Source organism: Danio rerio, chromosome 20 (genome assembly GCF_052040795.2).
Source record: "Danio rerio strain M-AB ecotype USA chromosome 20, GRCz13ab, whole genome shotgun sequence".
NCBI lineage: Eukaryota > Metazoa > Chordata > Actinopteri > Cypriniformes > Danionidae > Danio > Danio rerio.
Genome location: NC_141040.1, coordinates 21,830,347 through 21,849,706, shown reverse-complemented (window position 1 = coordinate 21,849,706; position 19,360 = coordinate 21,830,347). Strand labels below are relative to the sequence as shown.

Genomic DNA, 19,360 nt, shown 5'->3' with positions numbered 1-19,360 from the left:
TACTTTGATCATCGTTTTGTTTTTGCATTATTTGATGCCCTTTATGATACCTGAGTTCTGTTTTTTTGACCTCCCTGTTTTTATTTTTATTTTAAAGATTTATTTTTGGCCTTTTTGCCTTTATTAGATAGGACAGTATTAAGAGAGGAAGTGAAGTGGGAGAGAGAGAGAGGGGGTAGGATAGGGAAATGTCGTCGAGCCGGGATTCGAACTTGCGACGCCCTGACATGCTACTGCACCATATGTCGGCGCACTAACCACTAGGCTATTGCGCCGACGACCTCACTTGGGTTGCATTTGGATCCAACCTCCTGTCTTCACTCCCTTGACCCCCGGTGACAATAAATACATTAAAACAAATCCTGGAGGGACTGAACATTGCTGCGGAAAGACTTGGTTTAAGTTTTTTTGTTAATTCAAAATGCTTTCCTTTTAATAATGGATGGCAGAACTGTGAAGATAGTAATAACACCTCATTGTACCTATAAAAAAAAATCTATTCACTGATTGTTTACAGTTTAACAGAACTTAAACTGTAAAGCATTATGGGAAAATGTGGATAATAGGCTTGTTTGACTCCACATCAGACAATATGTGTGAGACTTGGTCACTGTAAGCGGCGGTGGGAGGCGAAACTGTGAGACATGTGAGCAGTTGTGAGACAGGACGCGAGTCTGGCTCAAAGCGCTTCGGGCTCCTTTTGGCCTGTGCTCTGATGTTTGACTCAGTCAGCAGCGATGAGACAATAATGCTCTTTGGCATTGCAGAAATATACCGGTCAGTGAGCTAATGAGCACAGACAAGCCACACACACACATACACGCAAACACACACATCATGAAGGACTCGTGAATGAACAGACGTGTTCAGAGGACGACATGTGTTTTTGGAAATTTTTAACAGACTGCCAGACAAATTAGAAGACAATGACAGGGGATAAAATATGATTTTGATGGGGAAAAACTAGAACACCTTTCACTTTGAATATGCTTTACAGTACAGTGTACATTTCATATTTTCAGACTCTTATGATCTGCTTCCATAGTTACTATAAATCTAGCAATATTTTATAGTTACTGTCATATTTTTTCACAAATAATTTCAAGTGGCCAGTTCACCCAAATATTTGAATTCTGTTATCATTTACTCACCCTCCACATGTTGCAATAGCCCCTTTAAGCTATGTTTTTTTTTCCGATAGTCTACAGAACAAACCATCATTTTAAAATAACTTGCCTAATTACCCTAACCTGTCTAGGTTACTTAATTACCCTAGTTAAGCCTCTAAATGTCACTTTAAGCTGTATAGAGCTTAAAGATAAGCTTGAAAAATATCTAGTCAAATATTATTTATAAGATAAAAATAAATCAGTTATTAGAAATGAGTTATTAAAACTATTATGTTTAGAAATGGGTTAAAAAAACTTCTTTCCGTTAAACAGAAATCGGGGGAAAAAAAACAGGGGGGCTAATAATTCAGGGGGGCTACTAATTCTGAGTTCAACTGTACATCACAAACTACTTAAATAATCATTCAAAATAATTTTTTAATGCATCACTCTGCAGTCTTCATGAACAAGCTAATTAAGTAACTTAAAGTCAAAATAATCTTCCATATTAATTTATTTGACAAGTAACTTTGTCAGGGCTCGAAATTGCGACCCTTTTATTCGCATATGCGAAAAATTGTAAAGCGCTGAAGATGAGAATGAAGATAACACTGACAGATTTCGTTTTAGAATCCATGGCATCTAAAGTTACTAATAATAACACATTTTACTAGTGATCATGTGCTGAATGTTAATCCACCATCTACACTTTTCAAAGAGTGGATAAAAGACTTCCATTGGCTTCAAGTCAGCTATGAAAAGACTGTGGGATGGAATTTTCAAGTAACTGTTTGCCTCATCTTGCACGAGAGCTTCTGTTTAATGCTTCATTTAATCACCATATGCTGTCCGCCATGCAAGTGGCAGCTATATGTCAAATATAACACCACGTAACCAATCGCAAACGTGCTTAGTAAACTAATATTGCTACTTATGAAAAGACCGGTATTGCTATTAACATGTTGTATGCATATAATAAGGTACATATATGTCAAAAGCATCAGTGCAATATCAGACACCACCCCTGAGAACAGCACAGTTATATCATTAACAGACTCATTCATGTCAAGCAGTATGTGCAGGTCCGGTGAGCGCTCCGTGTATCCTTTAGTCACTCAGTTATGTTATAAAAATGTATTTTCTTGTAATAACGGGATTTTGTTGAGACATATTTTCCTCACGCATGCATATATATTTTTTTGCTTGTTAGTTTGATTAGAGTTAATTTTTAAGTGCAATAAATCTGTTTGTATAAAACTTGTAGTAACGGTGCTCATAATTAGTGGGTGCGACTAAATTTTGGTTAATGCGCCTACATTTTTAAAGTTAGGAGCACCGGTCCTACCAAGCAAAAATGTTAATTTCGAGCCCTGTTTGTATTGTAATAATAGGATAACACATTTGTAACATTCAAGTACATCAAGACACATTTTTGCACTTGTAAACTTTAATAGATACAGTTGGAGTCAATTTTTTTGCCCTCCCATTAATTTAAAATAATGTTTCCCAAGTGATCTTTAACAAACTAAGGACATTATCACAGTATTTCCTATAAAACAAAAATTATTCATAATAAGTCTTATTTCTTAAAGTTTTTCTAGAATAAAAGCAGAAAAATTAAAAAAAAAAAAAAAAAATTCTAAGGTCAGTGTTATTAGTCTCCTTAAGAAATACTTACTGGATATTTTTGATTGTCTACACAATAAACCAGTTATTGAATAGCAGTTATTCAATAACTTGACTAATTATTCTCATTATTCTTATTTCCTAGTTAACATAACCAAGTTAAATCTTTAAATTATACTTTAATCTGAATACAATCATCTTGCAAAATAACTAGTAAAACATTATGCACTAATAGTCATCATGGGAAAGACTAAATTAGTTACCAGAAATTAGTTAGCTATTGTTTAAAAACGTGTTGTAAAAAATCATGTGTTTGAAGACTTGTGCTTTATGTCACTACTGACATCAAAAATAAATGAAGGCAAAACTAAACGAGCTTAATATTACTTTTACATGAGCGTGACCGAAAACTAAATTTGATCAGTGTGCTACATCTGCCAAATTCAACTGCCTTTATTAACGTAAAACTATGTACACTCAATTTCTGATTAATAACAGCCTATGCATAGATGAGGACTTTTGCATATTAAACGTTTTAAAATCGATATTAAAAACAAAGTCTAATACAATCAATAGTTGACATTTTAATAGTTTTTCCCTACATGAATATGACTGAAGTTTAATTTTTTTATTACCTGTGTCAATTTGGGGCTTAACTTCTGATGATTGTGGGAAACTGATGCGCACAGCCCCGTCACTGACAAAAGTTAAAGGAAAGCAGAGACAGCGAGTGCGCGTGACACAGAGAGCGTGCGAGAGATGCCTCAGTCACAACAGTCTGCCAGCGATGGCTAATCTCGCTTCTTCATGTCGTTTTAGTTGTGACACAAAAATACACTTCCAAATTTAGGGAGGCCATAGAGGGGCCAAGCTTGTTGACATAGGGGCACCCCCTGAACTGCCACTGACCCCCATAATATTTTTCCCTACAATGGATGTTAATGTCTACCAGTTTCCAACTATCCTGAAAATATAATTTTTATACAGCAGGAGAAATCATGTAATGGTAATTAAATGATACATTGTGTGTGTATAAATGTATATCTTTTTAAAGCTTCCACATTAACACCACCATCATTTTTCTCTTTTTTAAAAATAGTTTGCTCTTGCTGCTTTGCATTTCTGCTCAAACTAGGAGATTTTTTTAGGATACTTTAAGCTCATTTGAATGCACTCTCACTTTGTCCTTGTCTTGTTTTTTTAATTAAACAATTAAAAATATATACATTTAGATGCATTTACATGAGAAGCAAAGTTACTAAACACATTAAAATTGGTTTATTGTACCACAGATGTAAAAAATAAAGGCTACTCATTGGCATTCATGGTTTCATGAAGATCATTTCTTCATAAAAGTTTTTATTAAAAGGTTTTTCACGTAATAAAAAACATGGTTCTTTCAAGTACTCTTCAATAAAAGGTTCTTTGAAGAGCGAAAAAGTGCTTCTTTTATGGCAGGGGTGTCCAAACTCGGTTCTGGAGGGCCGATGTCCAGCAGAGTTTACCTCCAACTTGCTTCAACACACCTGCTGTGATGTTTCTAGTATGTTTAGAAAGAGCTTGACTGTTTCTCAATATGTGTTCTTCAGCAATCTTGCGTCCTCGTGTTCTCATGTAACATCATCATCAACCGCTAAAGTTCAGTTCCCATACTCAAGACTACAAGAACAGAGGATGCATAAAAGTTCCTGAATGTGTTTTTGATATTGAAGACACACCGATGCAGACTTGAGCACCGAACTCGCTCTAGAATTTCCAGAAGTAATGTAACTTATTAGATGTAACTTATTTGTCTCAGGAATTTCCCTAAATGAGACGGTGAAAGTGAACATCACCATGAAAATCTTAATAAAGACATAACACATTAAGGGTGTTTATTTGTTGTAATTCGTATTAAAATCTGTGCTATTTGTGTTGTGCGATGCATCTTTGTAAAGTCTATATGCACAGTATATATTGACAAAAGGGGGAAAAACAATACATCGCTGTATGAATGCTGTTATGTTTTAATAATTTTCGGTTAAAAATGTATGAAGGTCACCTGACCATCAGGAAGAATGCAGCATCTCATTCCTCACAGGACATTTTCTGTGTTCTCGTGGTCTCCTGAGGTGTGTTTGTTTAGGTTTGGAGCTAAACCCTCCAGGCCACCGGTCCTCCAGGGCCAAGTTTGGACACCTCGTTTTATGGCATTGCCGACAAAACGCTGTTTGAAACTTTTTTTTTTAGAAGAGTTGTTCAGCCAAAAATTTTAATTGACTCAATATTTATTCATCTTCAAGTGGTCATAAACAGAAGAGTTTCTTTCTTATGTTGAAGTTGAACACAAAATAACCTGTAATTAAACCTGTAACCATTGGCATCCATAGTAGAAAGAACACATGGAAGTCAAAGGTTATAGATTTTCAGCTTACTTCAAAATATCTTTTGTGTTCAACAGAGAAAAAAAATCTCAAACAGGTTTTAAACAAGTCAAGTGTGAGTAAATGATCACATAATATTCATCTTTGGGTGACCTATCCCTTTAAGCAGGTACAACAAAATCTCACCAATTTTCATAATACCTATGCTTGTTCGTTTATTCCTTCATTTTCTTTTCAGCTTAGTCCCTTTATTAACCTAGGGTCGCCACAGCAGAATGAACGGCCAACTTATCCAGCATATGTTTTACGCAGCGAATGCCCTTCCAGCTGCAACTGTATTAAATTCAATCAGTTAAAAATTTTACTTGACTGAAATCGTTTAATAATAGACAAAAACATGTAAATAATGATCATTTAAGATTAACAACAAATATTTAAGACTTTGAACCAATTTATATCTTTTTAAATAAATTTGAATCAGTTTGTAGCTAATTTAACTTTTCTTTAACACATTTTAAAGATATAAAATGAAATTCAAGAGTTCACACTTAGCTGATGATTGATAATAAAGCTAGTTTGGCGTGCTGTCCCGGGAGAGAGCCCTGAGCTTATAAGATCCTCGAGCCCTGGGCTCCCTCCCATTGCAAGGCGAGAGGGGAGTTTGAGCTCAGGTAGATCTCGATGACTATCCCTCTTGCTTATTGTAGCTAAGTGTCAGATATGGATGTTGAAGGTGTACTCAGAGTTTAGCTAAAATATTTTGGATTAATTGTTTAGAGTGCTTGTTTTTTTTTAACTGTGGGAGGAAACCAGATGACCCGGGGTAAACCCACGCGACCACGGGGAGAACTCGCAAACTCCGAACGGAAATGCCGTCTGGTTTGGAATAGAATTAAACCAGGGGCATTCTTGCTGTGAAGCAACAGCGCTAATCGCTGGCCATCGTGACGCATGTTTGAAAGGAGGGAAAGTAGGGTTGGGTGGGGGGGTTTCTTCGAGACGAAGATATTAAGATGAGAAAAGTCTGGTTATTTATAGTGAGTTAAGGATCGTCTGATAGGATAATCAGTTAGTAGCTAAAGTCGGAACAGCTGTGAACAATCATAAGCACGTGATCCTCTCGAAATTTGTTTATAAATAAATTTCACTTAAAATAATTAAACAATACTTTAAATAAATGTAAGTTTTAGAATTTCAAGAAAAATGTTTGAATTATAATTATCCTAACAGAAGTATTAGCAATAGCTCAAATTTATCCAGCTGCAACCCATCACTGGGAAACACCCATACATTCACACAGATGCACAGCGGACAATTTAGCTTACCCAAATTCACCTATAGCGCACGTCTTTGGACTTGTGGGGGAAACCGGAGCACCTAGAGGAAACCCACGCCAACATGGAGAGAACATGCAAACTCCAAACAGAAATGCCAACTGACCCAGCCGAGGCTTGAACCAGCGACCTTCTTGCTGTGAGGCAAGATTGCTACCCACTGCGCCACCGGGCTGCCCCATACCTATGTTTAGCTTTATGTATTCATTTTATTACTGGAAAATAGTGATCTATAACATGCTGAACAATGTTTTTGGGGTATTTCTGAACACAACTGATAGTTGATCTCACCAAAAAAAGTTACATTTGTAAAGTCCTGTAATAGCTATCATGAAATATGTGTTTTTCTACAGGAGCACAGGATATGAATAAAATAACTACGATGAATTCCACTTCTAAAAACTACAAGAAATGGAAAAGGGTCCACTTGTTTTTGTGTTTATCTCTGTGTGTGTACAGTCATTTACCTGGACTCGGGGTATTTGGTTAATGTGGCCAGGCTGCTGGTGTACATGTGACCTCCGACATCAATGTGCACGGGAGCGTTGGCCTTCGTGAGCTGTGCAGGTGTGGGGATGCCAGCTGTGCCCAGCGGCGAGACCGGCGAATGTGCCAAGATAGGCCGAGTCGACATGCCCACACTGTTGCTGCGATTTTCCTAAAAGAGAAAATGTGTTTAAGATCAGTTCAATTAAATAATGTATAGGCAAAGCAGAAAAGGAGGTCAAATAATTGAGATGAAACATCAGGAATTGACTGGAATGTGAAAAATGGACATTAATGGTGCCCTGAAACAGGCAGCGTTATTCAACATGTTGGTTTAATTTTCACTGAAATAGGATTGGACATATGGAGCAGTTCCTCCACCTTCTCTAAAAAAGCCAACACCATTTTCGTTTATATTTCTCAGCTCAGCCAAAAATGTTGAGCTCGGTAAAGCCGCATCAGACATCTCATGACAGACACAGTGGGTCTATCTGTCCATTTCTCCTCTTAACCTCCCACACAGTACGATAAAATGTAACTGCTTGGACAGAATTCAGATATGTATGGTATGTTTTGGGGTCTGAACCGGCTAATACATACAGTACATACATATACATGAGACATGTTTACGTAAACCCAGACAAATTTCACTCCTATGAAAAACACAGATTGTCGGAATATTTGATCGCCTACAGTCGAGCCCGAAATTGTTCATACCGCTGACAAATTCTGACTTAAAGTTTTTGTTCAAATTTAAATAAATCTGAGAAACAAGAAAAAAAATGACATTTTCCAGAATGATGACTCTTCATCATCTTATTATTTTGGGAGGAGCCTGTGTCATTTCCGGTCCAAAAAATAAAACAAAAAACTTTTTGAATAAAAGTAACTTTAAGTCTTTACTTAACTTTAAAATTTGCCAGGGGTATGAATACTTTCAGGCTTGACTGTTTTATAGTCCCCATTCGCCATACAGAAAAAAGTAATAGTGTGAACAAGTAGTTGATTTCAGATGTAGCTTTAGCTTCTGCTTATATTCTGTTTATAGTGACACTTTAAAGAACATTTGATTGGACAGAAAGTCTGAAAACTCAAAAGCACAGCGATGTCATTAAAATTGTTGATCCGTGTTGGCAGACATAAGAGACTAGATTTTTAATGGATATATCGACTATGCTGATGTAGTAAAATAGATTTGGGACATCAGTCAAAAAGAAAAAGTTATTTCATTTCTTTTTTGTAAACTGTTCAAGACCTTTGTTGTCTTTGACATATTTTTCATCAACGATCAACAACAAAATAAATCAGACATCAGTTTTGATTTCATGTAGACTTTACAAGCTTATTTCTACATCACCAGTGAAAACAAATCAGAGCTTTATATTTTTCAGTTAAAGCCATATAACACCAGATCAGCAACTTTACATAACTGATTTATTTTGTTATTATGTTCTTATTAAGGTATTACAACACTAACTCATTTTGCACTGCCAAAAATGTACTGTATAACTTATGATTGCTCAAAAAAAAAGTTCATAAAACCTACATTTTAATTTCCAACATGAGCATTATATATCTACATTGTGGATCAAAAAATCTTTTTAAAATTGTCCTAAAACATGAATGGAAGTTGTTCAATAGTTTTAAGACAACTTTGATGAAAGGCCTTGACCCACAAATATTACTTTTTTCACTTGCTTTTAAGAGTTCGGCAAAGTTTATCGACAAAATTCAGCCCCAAAATGGGTGTGAGAAAACATATACAAGATGATTTTATTTTTACAAATATACATGCTGACAGCTAAATAAGTATTACAAACGTTTTTGCACACTAATCCTGGGTTTCTGAAGGTTTCACCAAGCTAAATTTAAGTTTTTAAGACATTTTTAGACCGTTAAGAATGACATTTTAGAGTTATAAAAGACTAAACGCTAAGGAATTTTTCAAAAGGCTCAGATGAAAAAGATTTTTATTTGTCCAATCAAAAAAATTATACTTAAATACATTTAATAATACAATAACAAATAAATAATTAAAATATATATTTTAGATATTTCTTAGCAAAATATTTTATATACGGTGTAAAAACAAGCAAGCTATCCATATACCAACATACACTTTTTTTGTATTAAAAAAGTATGTTTATATTGTGTTTTAAAAACTATAATAAACTAATTCTATGCACAACAATCTGTCCAAGGCAGTGTCATCAGCTGTAAATATATGTAGCAAATGTTATTGTAAGGAAAATAATTAAACCGTTATGGTAAATAGAGATAAAAATGACCTTTTTAAATAAAAAGTTTTATTGAGATAGACTGTTGGTGATTATATGGGTACAGATTGGGTAGTAATACATGAACAAAGACCTGGACAATATTTCAGTAAATTTAAGACTTTTTAAGGCCCGAAATTTAGACATTTTTAGACTTTTTAAAACCCCACAGAAACCCTGTAATATATGGACATTGTAACAGACGATCGTAAAAATAAAACTATTAATGACATAAAGATCCTCCATACAAACGACCCCAATACAAAACAAGTAAACAAACTTTTGGCGTATCTCATTTATTTATTCATTTTCCTTCGGTTTAGCCTTTATTTCAGAGGTCGCCACAGCGGAATGAACAGCCAACTATTCCAGCATGTTTTACGCAGTGGATGCCCTTCCAGTCACTACCCAGTACTGGGAAACACCCAAACATATTCATTCACTATGGCTAATTTAATTTATTTAATTCACCTACAGCACATGTCTTTAGACTGTGGGGGAAACCGAAGCACCCCTAGGAATCCTACGAAAACACGGGAAGAACATGCAAACTCCACACAGAAAAGCCAACTGGCCCAGCTAGGAACCAGCAACCTTGCTGTGAGGCGACAGTGCTCCCACCGAGCCACGCTGTTTTTTTTTAAAGAAATGTTTATGCATCCCTTTCTAGTCCAAACAAAGCAGAAAGCTTTATGAGGGTTTGCACACTTCAGGGAATTATCCCTAAATTTGCTAAACTCTGCACACTAAACTGAAATAGGAAATGTTTAAGTATTTAACCAGAACATTTTAAAGCTGCATCTTCATTTCGGTTAATGTGTCACGAGCGTGGAATGAGAAAACAACGCTAAACGGTTCACAACATAAACCCAGATAATCACTTGTACCTTGACAACTGCAATGCAACGCACCAGTTGAAATAATTAAATCTAGCCGTTATGGCATTAATGGTGATTTCACTGTCAGCACTAAACCACATTACAGCAGTCAGACTCTCATTATGCTCGTTCCACGGGCTCCGTCTGCCATAATATCTGCTTGTACTGGGAAATAACTGTTTGCTAAATCTCAATGGTCACTTTCTACCGAGGCCCGATGAAACAGCCACAGGCAGAGTTTCCTTTAAAAGATGAAAAACAGAGAAAAGTAAACTGTAACATAAGTATAGTTGTGTACTTTGTGCACTATCGATGCATTTTTCGCCCAGAGCGGAGTAATGTTATCTGAGTCGACTGTCTTACAGAATGAAACATGCTGAGAGAATGAGTTCAGCGCGCCGGCTTATACAGCGACCTGAAAAAAACAAGCATTAACCCTTCGTAATACACAGAACATGAGCTAGTAAACAAGTATTCGGGCTAGCGCATTAATGCACTAATGATAAACATCTCTGGCACAACTGGGTGCAGTTTACTGATGGTGGCCAAACGCGGCGTTATGCCTACAGGGAGACCGGCTTGGGTCAAAGAGGCATTTTCTTATGCAAAACCTTTCTTTTATGCGTGCAGTGTAGACAATGAGGAAAATGAGAGCATGGGGTGTAAAATGTTTGCCTTTATTCATCTGGCAGAGGTTTCGAACAGATTTTTCTTTTTTAAAGTATACTGTCAACTTGTAGACAAAATAATATAAAATGTTTTGTGCTTGAAAAAACAACGCTGGTTCAGTGCAGTAAATAAGTGCGAATCAATAAAGTGAAAATAAGTGTTACAGGAACTATTTGCTATTCCTGTGTGTTGGATGCTGCTGGGAGTCGGAGAAGGGCGAGATGCAGACTCTGCCATTAGCTAATTGGAGAGATGTTGACAGTTGACACCAACTTAAGAAAGTTTGCTCTGGGATTGTGGCTGCGCTGAATAAACAAGCAGGCAAGGTTAATTATTGAAGTACTGATTTTCAGAGCTTTCTAGAGGTGAGCTCTGGGGTTGTAATTGTATGCAAATTTCATATCATGTGTATAGTGACCATAAATTATCAAGGTCATTCATTCAGTCATTTTCTTTTTGGTTTAGTCCTTTTATTAATCCGAGGTCGCCACAGCGGAATGAACCACCAATTTATCCAGCATATGTTTTCCGTAGCGGAGACCCTTCCAGTTGCAACCTATCATTGGGAAACATCCATACACACTCATTCACGCTCATACCCTACAGACAATTATTCATTCATTTATTCATTTTCTTTGTCGGCTTTGTCCCTTTATTAATCTGGGGTCGCCACAGCGGAATGAACCGCCAACTTATCCAGCAAGTTTTTACGCAGCTGATGCCCTTCCAGCTGCAACCCATCTCTGGGAAACATCCACACACATACACTACGGACAATTTAGCCTACCCAATTCACCTGTACTGCATGTCTTTGGACTGTGGGGGAAACCGGTGTACCCGGAGGAAACCCACGCGAACGCAGGGAGAACATGCAAACAGAAACGCCAACTGAGCCAAGGATAGAACCCGCGACCCAGCGACCTTCTTACTGTTAGGCGAACGTGCTACCCACTGCGCCACTGCGTCGCCCCTACAGACAATTAACCTTACCCAATTCACCTATACTGCATGTTTTTGGACTTGTGGGGGAAACCAGAGCAGCGGGAGTAATTATCAAGGTTATCAATAATATTTTGTTAAAGCAACCTGATTATGTTCAAAAAATATATCTAACACACACTTATTCCACCAACACAAGACCACTAATATTTGCAGCTTTATCCAATATTGTGTGACAAACAATGTAAACATGGATCATTGCATTTTGAATTTGTTTGCTTATGTCTCTATTATTTCATAAACATGCTCATGATAACTTTTTTGGTTTGTTTATTTTTATAGGTAATTCAAGATATTGTTTGTTAAGCCTGCACTTGGACATGGATCCAAACTTGACTAAACAAGATTTCGTAAGGGAATGACAGTTCACTGAAAACACATCTGTTTAGCTGTGCCCTTACTAAACAAACACTGTACTTTGTCTTTCTTTCTTTAAAAAAAAATTAATTAATTAATCTATTTGTTTGTATTTTTTTTTCTTGTACTTGTCTCTTTTATTCCCGCACTTTGATTTCGTGTTTATTCTTGTTTTTGTAAAGCCCTTTGAGTTACCATTGCGTGTATGTGTGTGTGTATATATATATATATATATATATATATATATATATATATATATATATATAGCAAATTATTAATTGCTGAAGTAAATTTATTTTTGTCCATGTGACACTGAAAATTGGAGTAACAAAAAGTAAAAATTCAGCTTTGACATCACAGAGTAATATACATCAAATTTCATTGTAAATGTATTCTAATGTGTATTGTAGACAGTAATTTGACATTGCAATTATTTATAACAGTGTGTTTTTTTCAGTGTTTTTAATCAAATAAATGCACCTTTAGTGAGCATAAGACACTTTTGAATGGCGTTCCTGTAAATTCAAATAATACAAGAAAAGAAGAACACCATAAAATGATAGACCTAGCTAAATTATATGACTTAATGAATGCATGAGGCAAAACAAAGTTTCAGTCAAACTCTCTGTTACCCCTCTGCAAATGTACAGCAGCCGAGAAGGATATGAAGACAGCACTGACTCACTTTATATCAGTTAATTGGAAAGGAGGGAACAGGGTATAATTAGATGTGAATCTAAAATCATCAAGTGCCATAACTGACAAGGACTTTGAGGTTGTCAGGATGCTTCTTTAGGACTCTCTTTCACCTCTAGGGGTCGCTAATATATATTTCACCCCAAAACTTTTTCAAGACAAATACATGCTGTGAAAACTACACAAGACTTTGGTTAGTGACTACAAAAAGAAAAATAACACTTTGGTATTTTGAATGAAAATATAGCTGGGGCTGTATAAAACAGGGCAGGTGTAAATCTTGTCTTTCTTTACTGCATTATTGTAGAAACAACGAACCACCAACAAACAACACACAACAATCAAATCGTCTCAAGTATTATATTTAGGACTTGTTTTTTTGGTTGGGATCTGCACAGGTGCAATGTCAGTTCATTCCTCCTCAGGCAATGAACGCTTTTATTTTTCACACTAACCTTCATGCTGAAGGGTGAAGAAATCAGCATCTGTTTTTAGTGTAGCCTACTTACAAAGCTGAATAATATTCACCAGCATAAGAAGAAATCAAACCAAATATGCCCAAGTGGACCATGACATTTAAAGTGTGCTGCTGAAAGAGAGATGAATAGGGAAATACTCTACATGTCAAAAGTTTGGTCAAAACATTACGACTTTTCGATGTTTTTGAAAGGAGTCTCTCAAGGCTGCATTTTTTATTTTTTATTTTAAATATAATGTATAACGTACTATTGTGAAATATTTTAGCTTAATAGCTTTTAAAAGGTAATTGAAAGGTAAAAGGTGATTCAAAGCTACAAGTGTTCAGCATCAGATCTCAAGTTTTTAAATAATTTATAATAGATATAAATGTTACAGTATTTTGTAAAAACTTAAACATAACCAAAGCAAGATTTTATTGATCCTAAAATACTTGAATTTATTAAACTGATCGCAAGGGACAATGGCATTTACATTTTAAATACATTTATGTTAAGTTTTCCATTTATCAAACAAAAATAAAATAAGAGAATAATGAGAACCATTATTAATGACAGTCTCCATCTAACTGTACACAAAATCAACTGCATATTACAAGGATTTCTGAAAGATCATGTGACACTGAAAGGGAGTAATAATGCTTGAAACTCAGCTTTAAATTGCAGAAATAAATTACATTTGTAAAAATATATTTACACTTATTGGTTCATTCGTTTTCTTTCCGGCTTAGTCTCTTTATTATTCCGAGGTCACCACAGCGGAATGAACTGCCAACTTATCGGAATGTTTTACATAACGGATGCCCTTCCAGCTGCAACCCATAACAGGGAAATATCTACAAATTAAATTGAAATAATATTTGACAATATCCTTGTTTTTTTTATTTTGATAACTTTTGATGATTCTTTCAAAATATTTTCAAACTTTTAAATAGCGTCCAATACTTTAGCGACCAATAGCAAAAAAGTGATCCAGGATTTAATCTCGGTCTACCCTAATAATCCCTTAAAACAGAGATAAACTCCAATGATTTAAAATGAGAAACATAAAAACATAAAAACGTACAAAGTGTATTACTGATGACAGATAAGTTTCTGACTGAAATCCCACTCTTGGATTACACAGAAAGAGATTAGAAATCGACATTAGAATGAAGAAGTAAATCAGGGATTTGCTGACAAATGCTCCATGCAAAATGACACACAGATGAGTCAAATCTGACATCCCACGGTTGTTGCTTTAATTCACTCATTTGCATAAATACGCTCGCTGTGAAAACACAATTGTCCATTGACTGATGTGATTGACAGACAACAGAGTCGCTTGTAAACCGATTTAAGAGTGTTAGGCTTTTTTTCTAGAAGCCAAAAGCGTGCTGTCTGCGTGCTAAAGACATGAAATCGCTGTTACCTGTGAGGGGAGCATGTGAGGACTCTCTCCCGGCTCGCAACGAGAGGAGACTCGCGCGGTGACAGTCGGAGTGTCCGCGCGCGCGCACTGTCTTTTCGGCGATGCCCCGGGACCCGCAACGCTTACCGGATAGACAAGCGTCCGCGGGCGTTTGGTCACTTGCTTCTGCGGTTTGAGCTCGAGCTCGTCCTCGCAGTGCAGCACGTGCGCTCCGTTCACCGTTTCCGGAGAGGCGCGGAGAGGCGCTAACTTTGACCCGATGCCCGCAATGCCGTTGAGCGTTGCTATGGAGACCGCGCCGATGCAGTGGTTGGTGTAGGTCTTCGACAGTTTGGCGGCCCGCGACAGCATCTGCATTCTCGTGCCCAGCAGGTTCTTGCCGATGGCTTTATTTTCGTACCAGGTCGTGTCGGTGTCGCTGCAGTGATCCCGGGGGCGCTGGAAAAAAGCCTTGCAGAGAGGATTGCGCTTCGAGAGGTACTTGACAAAGCTCGCGTACGGGCAAAACTCCGTGGCGGTCTCGTACATGCGAGGAAGGTTGTCGTCGTCAGTGTCCGACCTCTTTTTCGTCCAGGAGGCGGAACGGGATTTGTGGTACGGCCCGAGCGCTTTGAAGTACACAAACTTGCGTCCGTCCTCGTCCACGGCGAGTCCGAAAGAGTCCTCCTCGAGCTCGCGCTGGTTCTCCCGCCCCCTCGTGCAGAAGTACATGCAAGTCTCGAACCACACTTTGTTGAGCAGCCCGAACGGCGAGCTGGCGCTGAACACGGCCGACGTGTAGAGTTTTCTCAGGTCGGAGCGCGTGATGGCTTGTTTCTGCACCACAGGACCGGCGCCCTGCTCTTCCAGTTTGCGTATGACCGCGGCGAGCGCAAGGTTGGCGCTGCGCAGCTCGGGGTCCTTGGTGAGGTCCAGCGTGCGGCAAAAGGGGGGCTCGTTCAGGTAGCGGTTCAGCGAGCTCCGGATGCTGATGAGAGAGGACTTGCTGTACAGCTGTCCGCTTTTGGAGCGCGCCTCCGAGTAGAAGGAGCGCAGCACTTTGCAGAGCGCGTGCTTGTCCATGCTCTCAAAGTCCGTACTTTGCGCTTTCTCTGTCAGGTATTCCCGAAAGATTCGCACCGCGTACCGAGTGGCCAGGCGCGTGTTCTCGCTGAGCCTGGAGCGGTGCATATCTCCCTCGGGTCCGAAAAGCAGGTCCCCCTCCGCTACGGACTCGAGCTGGTCCGTATTCCGCATAAGGACCGCTTCCCCCGTTTCCACGGCAGCAGCGCAGCTGTCGGGCTCCCCGCACTCCTCCCACTCCAACTCGGCTTCTTCTTCTGACACTTCTCCCTCTTCCCCGGTGATCTGGATCTCCTCAATCTCTTCCTCTCCGTCTCTCTCCCGATCTCCCGCCATCGGGTCCGGTTCATCAACATCTCTACAGCAGTGGTCCCCGCTGCCAGGCATTCTCGCCATATTGCAGTCTGACAGTGTATGAGTCCCGAGGCACTGCGCATGCGCTATATTGGACCGCAGAGCTGAGAGCTTTTTGTGCGTTTTAGTGACCTTCAGCTACGAGAACAGGCACGCGCTCTTAAAGGTGCAGGGAAAGGGGAGCTGAAATGCCCAAAATTAAAACACTCTCTTGAACAGAGAGATGAAGCGAGGCAAACGGTCAGCTATGCTGTATATTGGACTGCAGTTGAATCAAGCAGTAAATGATTATGCTTTAATACACCCACACAGACACACACACACACCTGCTAATTATTAAAGGGCTATGCAGCTCAGGCAGGCTGACTTGATTTGGGAGTTTCCAGTAGCAGCTGTGATCATGTCTAACCCTGAGGCCATCCATATACTTTCGAGTGTGTATACAGCCTTTTGTGCATGTGTGTGTGTGTGTGTGTGTGTGTGTGAGAGAGAGAGTGACAGATGGGGAGAGAGAGAGATGAAGGTGTGGTGAGCTAATTGATATTTATGTGCATGGTAAGAATAATTTCGACACAGCATAAAGTGCACACACTGGGATTGTGTATGCAGTGCAGTGATGGCCAGTAGGCAGAAAAAAACACTCTAAAAAGAAAACACACATAACAGAGACTGTCAGCTCCCCACCCACCCAATACCACAAAAAATGAAAACTGTCAATACTTTTTCAACCTCCTATCATCTTAAGGAATATCATGAACATGATATTTAACAAAAATGAATAAGAACCAGGGCTGTGAAACTAAATAAAGCACCAAAATGTATCATAGAAGTAGTTATAAACAACTTTAAAGTCTTTTAAGTCTTCAAAAGTCTTGAAGTTCTGTAAAAAATCTTTGGCAAACAGAAAAGGACACATTTTGGATGATATTCAGACAATGAATGAAGATTTCAAGCTTTAAAAAGAATGCAAAGCACACAAATAAAATGGCCCATATCACTCAATTGCCATACCAAGAGTATTATGAAGCCTAGTGTGACAAATAGGCTGAAATTTGCTCACTGATAATCATCGCAATCAGAACTGAATTATCTAGTAATCTGAATCAGCTGGTTCAGTGGTTCTTGGGTTGACTCAAAAAGAATTTCTACACGAGCCAAATTATGTATCTGAATTGCACACTTTCTTACTGTACAGCATGTGAAAAGCAGAGTGTGACAAGAGTAGTTGTCCTGAGTTCCCTACTCAGTATGCAGATAACTCAATACTTTAAAGTGCACATATGACAAGGCCACGGGAGAAGACTTATGAACGGCTGCGTGTAAATTACTTAAACATGAATGAATGAAGGAATAAAATGAACAAATTAAAGCATAGCACTTTCACTGTGTTTAACTATACACCAAAAGCACTTTACTAACATATCAGAGGAAATTCAATAATTGCAAACCGTAGTGCAGATTAGGGATGCAACAATTATAGATTTTGGTTGTACAATTATAGTCTGAGAAATAATCTCGGTTTCATGGTTTTCAAGATTATTATGCAATAATTAATTTTAAAACACGACTAGTTTAGTAAAGCACATAAAAAACGACTTATATTAAAGTGTTGTTTATTGCTGCTCAGTAACTAAATAATACAGCACAAAATAATATTAAAAACAAACAAATGTCAATTTCTCCTTGGACTTAAAATTAAGTTTAAAATGTTTTTTTTTTTTGCATTTAAACATTAAAAGTAATAATTTTACATTAAAAATAAATTACAGGACAATAAATAAATAAATAAATAAAAATAAGAATAATATAATTTATTGAATTGTATTTTTTTCGCTTTAGAGTAGAAATGTTTATATTCCATAAAAAGGATGTAGCTGATCAGTCCAGTTCTTGTCACGTGACTCGTGGTGCATTCGCGGCATTCTTTCAACTAGGTATACCTGGACAGCGTGAGCACGTTGATCCTAATATGCTCACGCAAGCCATGTACCTCTACTGAAAATAACAAACTTGTGCGCGCAAAGACGCAATACGTGAACGGCCCTTAGTTAGTAACCTCAGCCTCAGTTAATCCAGTGTGCGTGGTTATTAGTCCTGGTGTACAAGCATGAAACTTCAAACTTGTGCACAGTTGGTATAACTTTTAGTTGCTGCAGTTTTTTTTTTTGTGCAGAAATGCGGTGTTAAAATCCTTTACGATTTATTAATCATGATGAATTAAACCGTGATAAATAGTGAAATTGGTTAATTGTTGCATCCCTAGTGCAGATAACATTCATATATGTAAAACATTTTTAGCAGTCAGCAAAAAAATGACCAAAAATACACTATTTCAGATTAACTAACAATTAATTCTTTAGTCTCAACTCTAGTGGACCAGCTGATCTGGTTTACAACATAGATCCGTTCAGTTCTCATTTGGATCAATTAATAAAATCAGTAGTGTTTACATGGAGCACTGTATCCAGATTAACCAGTGTTCACAATACCTGCAACACTCAGTGACAAAGCGACCAGATCCCATTCATTTCAATGGAGACCTAGTAATTTCCAGCAACACAAGCGACAGCCACTATCACTTTCAGAAGCAATATAAATAACTGTAGTGCTCACATGATTCTCTCTTCACTATTGCAGTGACAATAGATGAAGAAAAAACGGACTCTGCTTTGAGTAATCATGTTTTAGGGTACTTTCACATCTGAGGTTAGGTTCATTTGGTCCGGACCATGAGCAACAAATGATACATTGTAGCATTTTTCTGCCGTTTTGGGTCCTTTTCACACCACAATGATTGCTATGATACGGACCAGTTGAAAAGAACTAAAATGTAGTCAAATGTGACAAAATCCACATCACTCATTAGCCAGATAATATTGAATGTATTTCTTAAACTACTTTTAAGACTGGTCAGAATTAACGCCAATGGAACTCTTGCAAGTAAACAAACCGGCAGACATAAATTTGCCACTTATTTGCAGACATTTGGAGGGAGGACTGCACTGGCTGATTGTATCCCTGGTCATTGTATACCATATAGTTTTGTTGTATACTGTACATCACTTTAGACAAACTATACATTCTGAGAATGAAGCGCAGTTATGTTTTTCCCTCTCTCTCTCCTTTTTTAAAATTGTTGGTAAAGCGCTGACAACAAATAAAGAGGGAAAACGAACTGTAGTGCGATTCAATCGAACTAAATAAGGCATGTGTAAAAACACCCTCAAATCATTTGTCGCTTTTTAGGATGCATTTAAGAAAAAT

At 37.7% G+C, this 19,360-nt stretch overlaps 2 protein-coding genes across 4 annotated transcripts in view; one reads left to right on the top strand and one right to left on the bottom strand.

Moving 5' to 3' along the window:
* Positions 1-19,360, top strand: part of vipas39 (VPS33B interacting protein, apical-basolateral polarity regulator, spe-39 homolog) — a 219,917-nt gene that overhangs the window by 153,648 nt on the left and 46,909 nt on the right. The gene's annotated exons all lie outside the window — the stretch shown is intronic.
* Positions 1-19,360, bottom strand: part of kctd1 (potassium channel tetramerization domain containing 1) — a 46,022-nt gene that overhangs the window by 16,149 nt on the left and 10,513 nt on the right. Inside the window, exons 1-2 of one of the 2 annotated variants that reach the window (XM_087298103.1) lie at positions 14,681-17,862; positions 6,900-7,090 (exon numbers count right to left, since the gene is read on the bottom strand). In XM_087298103.1, coding sequence (XP_087154229.1) covers positions 6,900-7,090; positions 14,681-16,138 — 1,649 coding nt within the window. In that variant the 5' untranslated portion in view covers positions 16,139-17,862. Of the gene's footprint in view, positions 1-6,899; positions 7,091-14,680; positions 17,863-19,360 lie in introns of those variants that run through there. The other variant, XM_087298104.1, reaches the window with a different exon arrangement.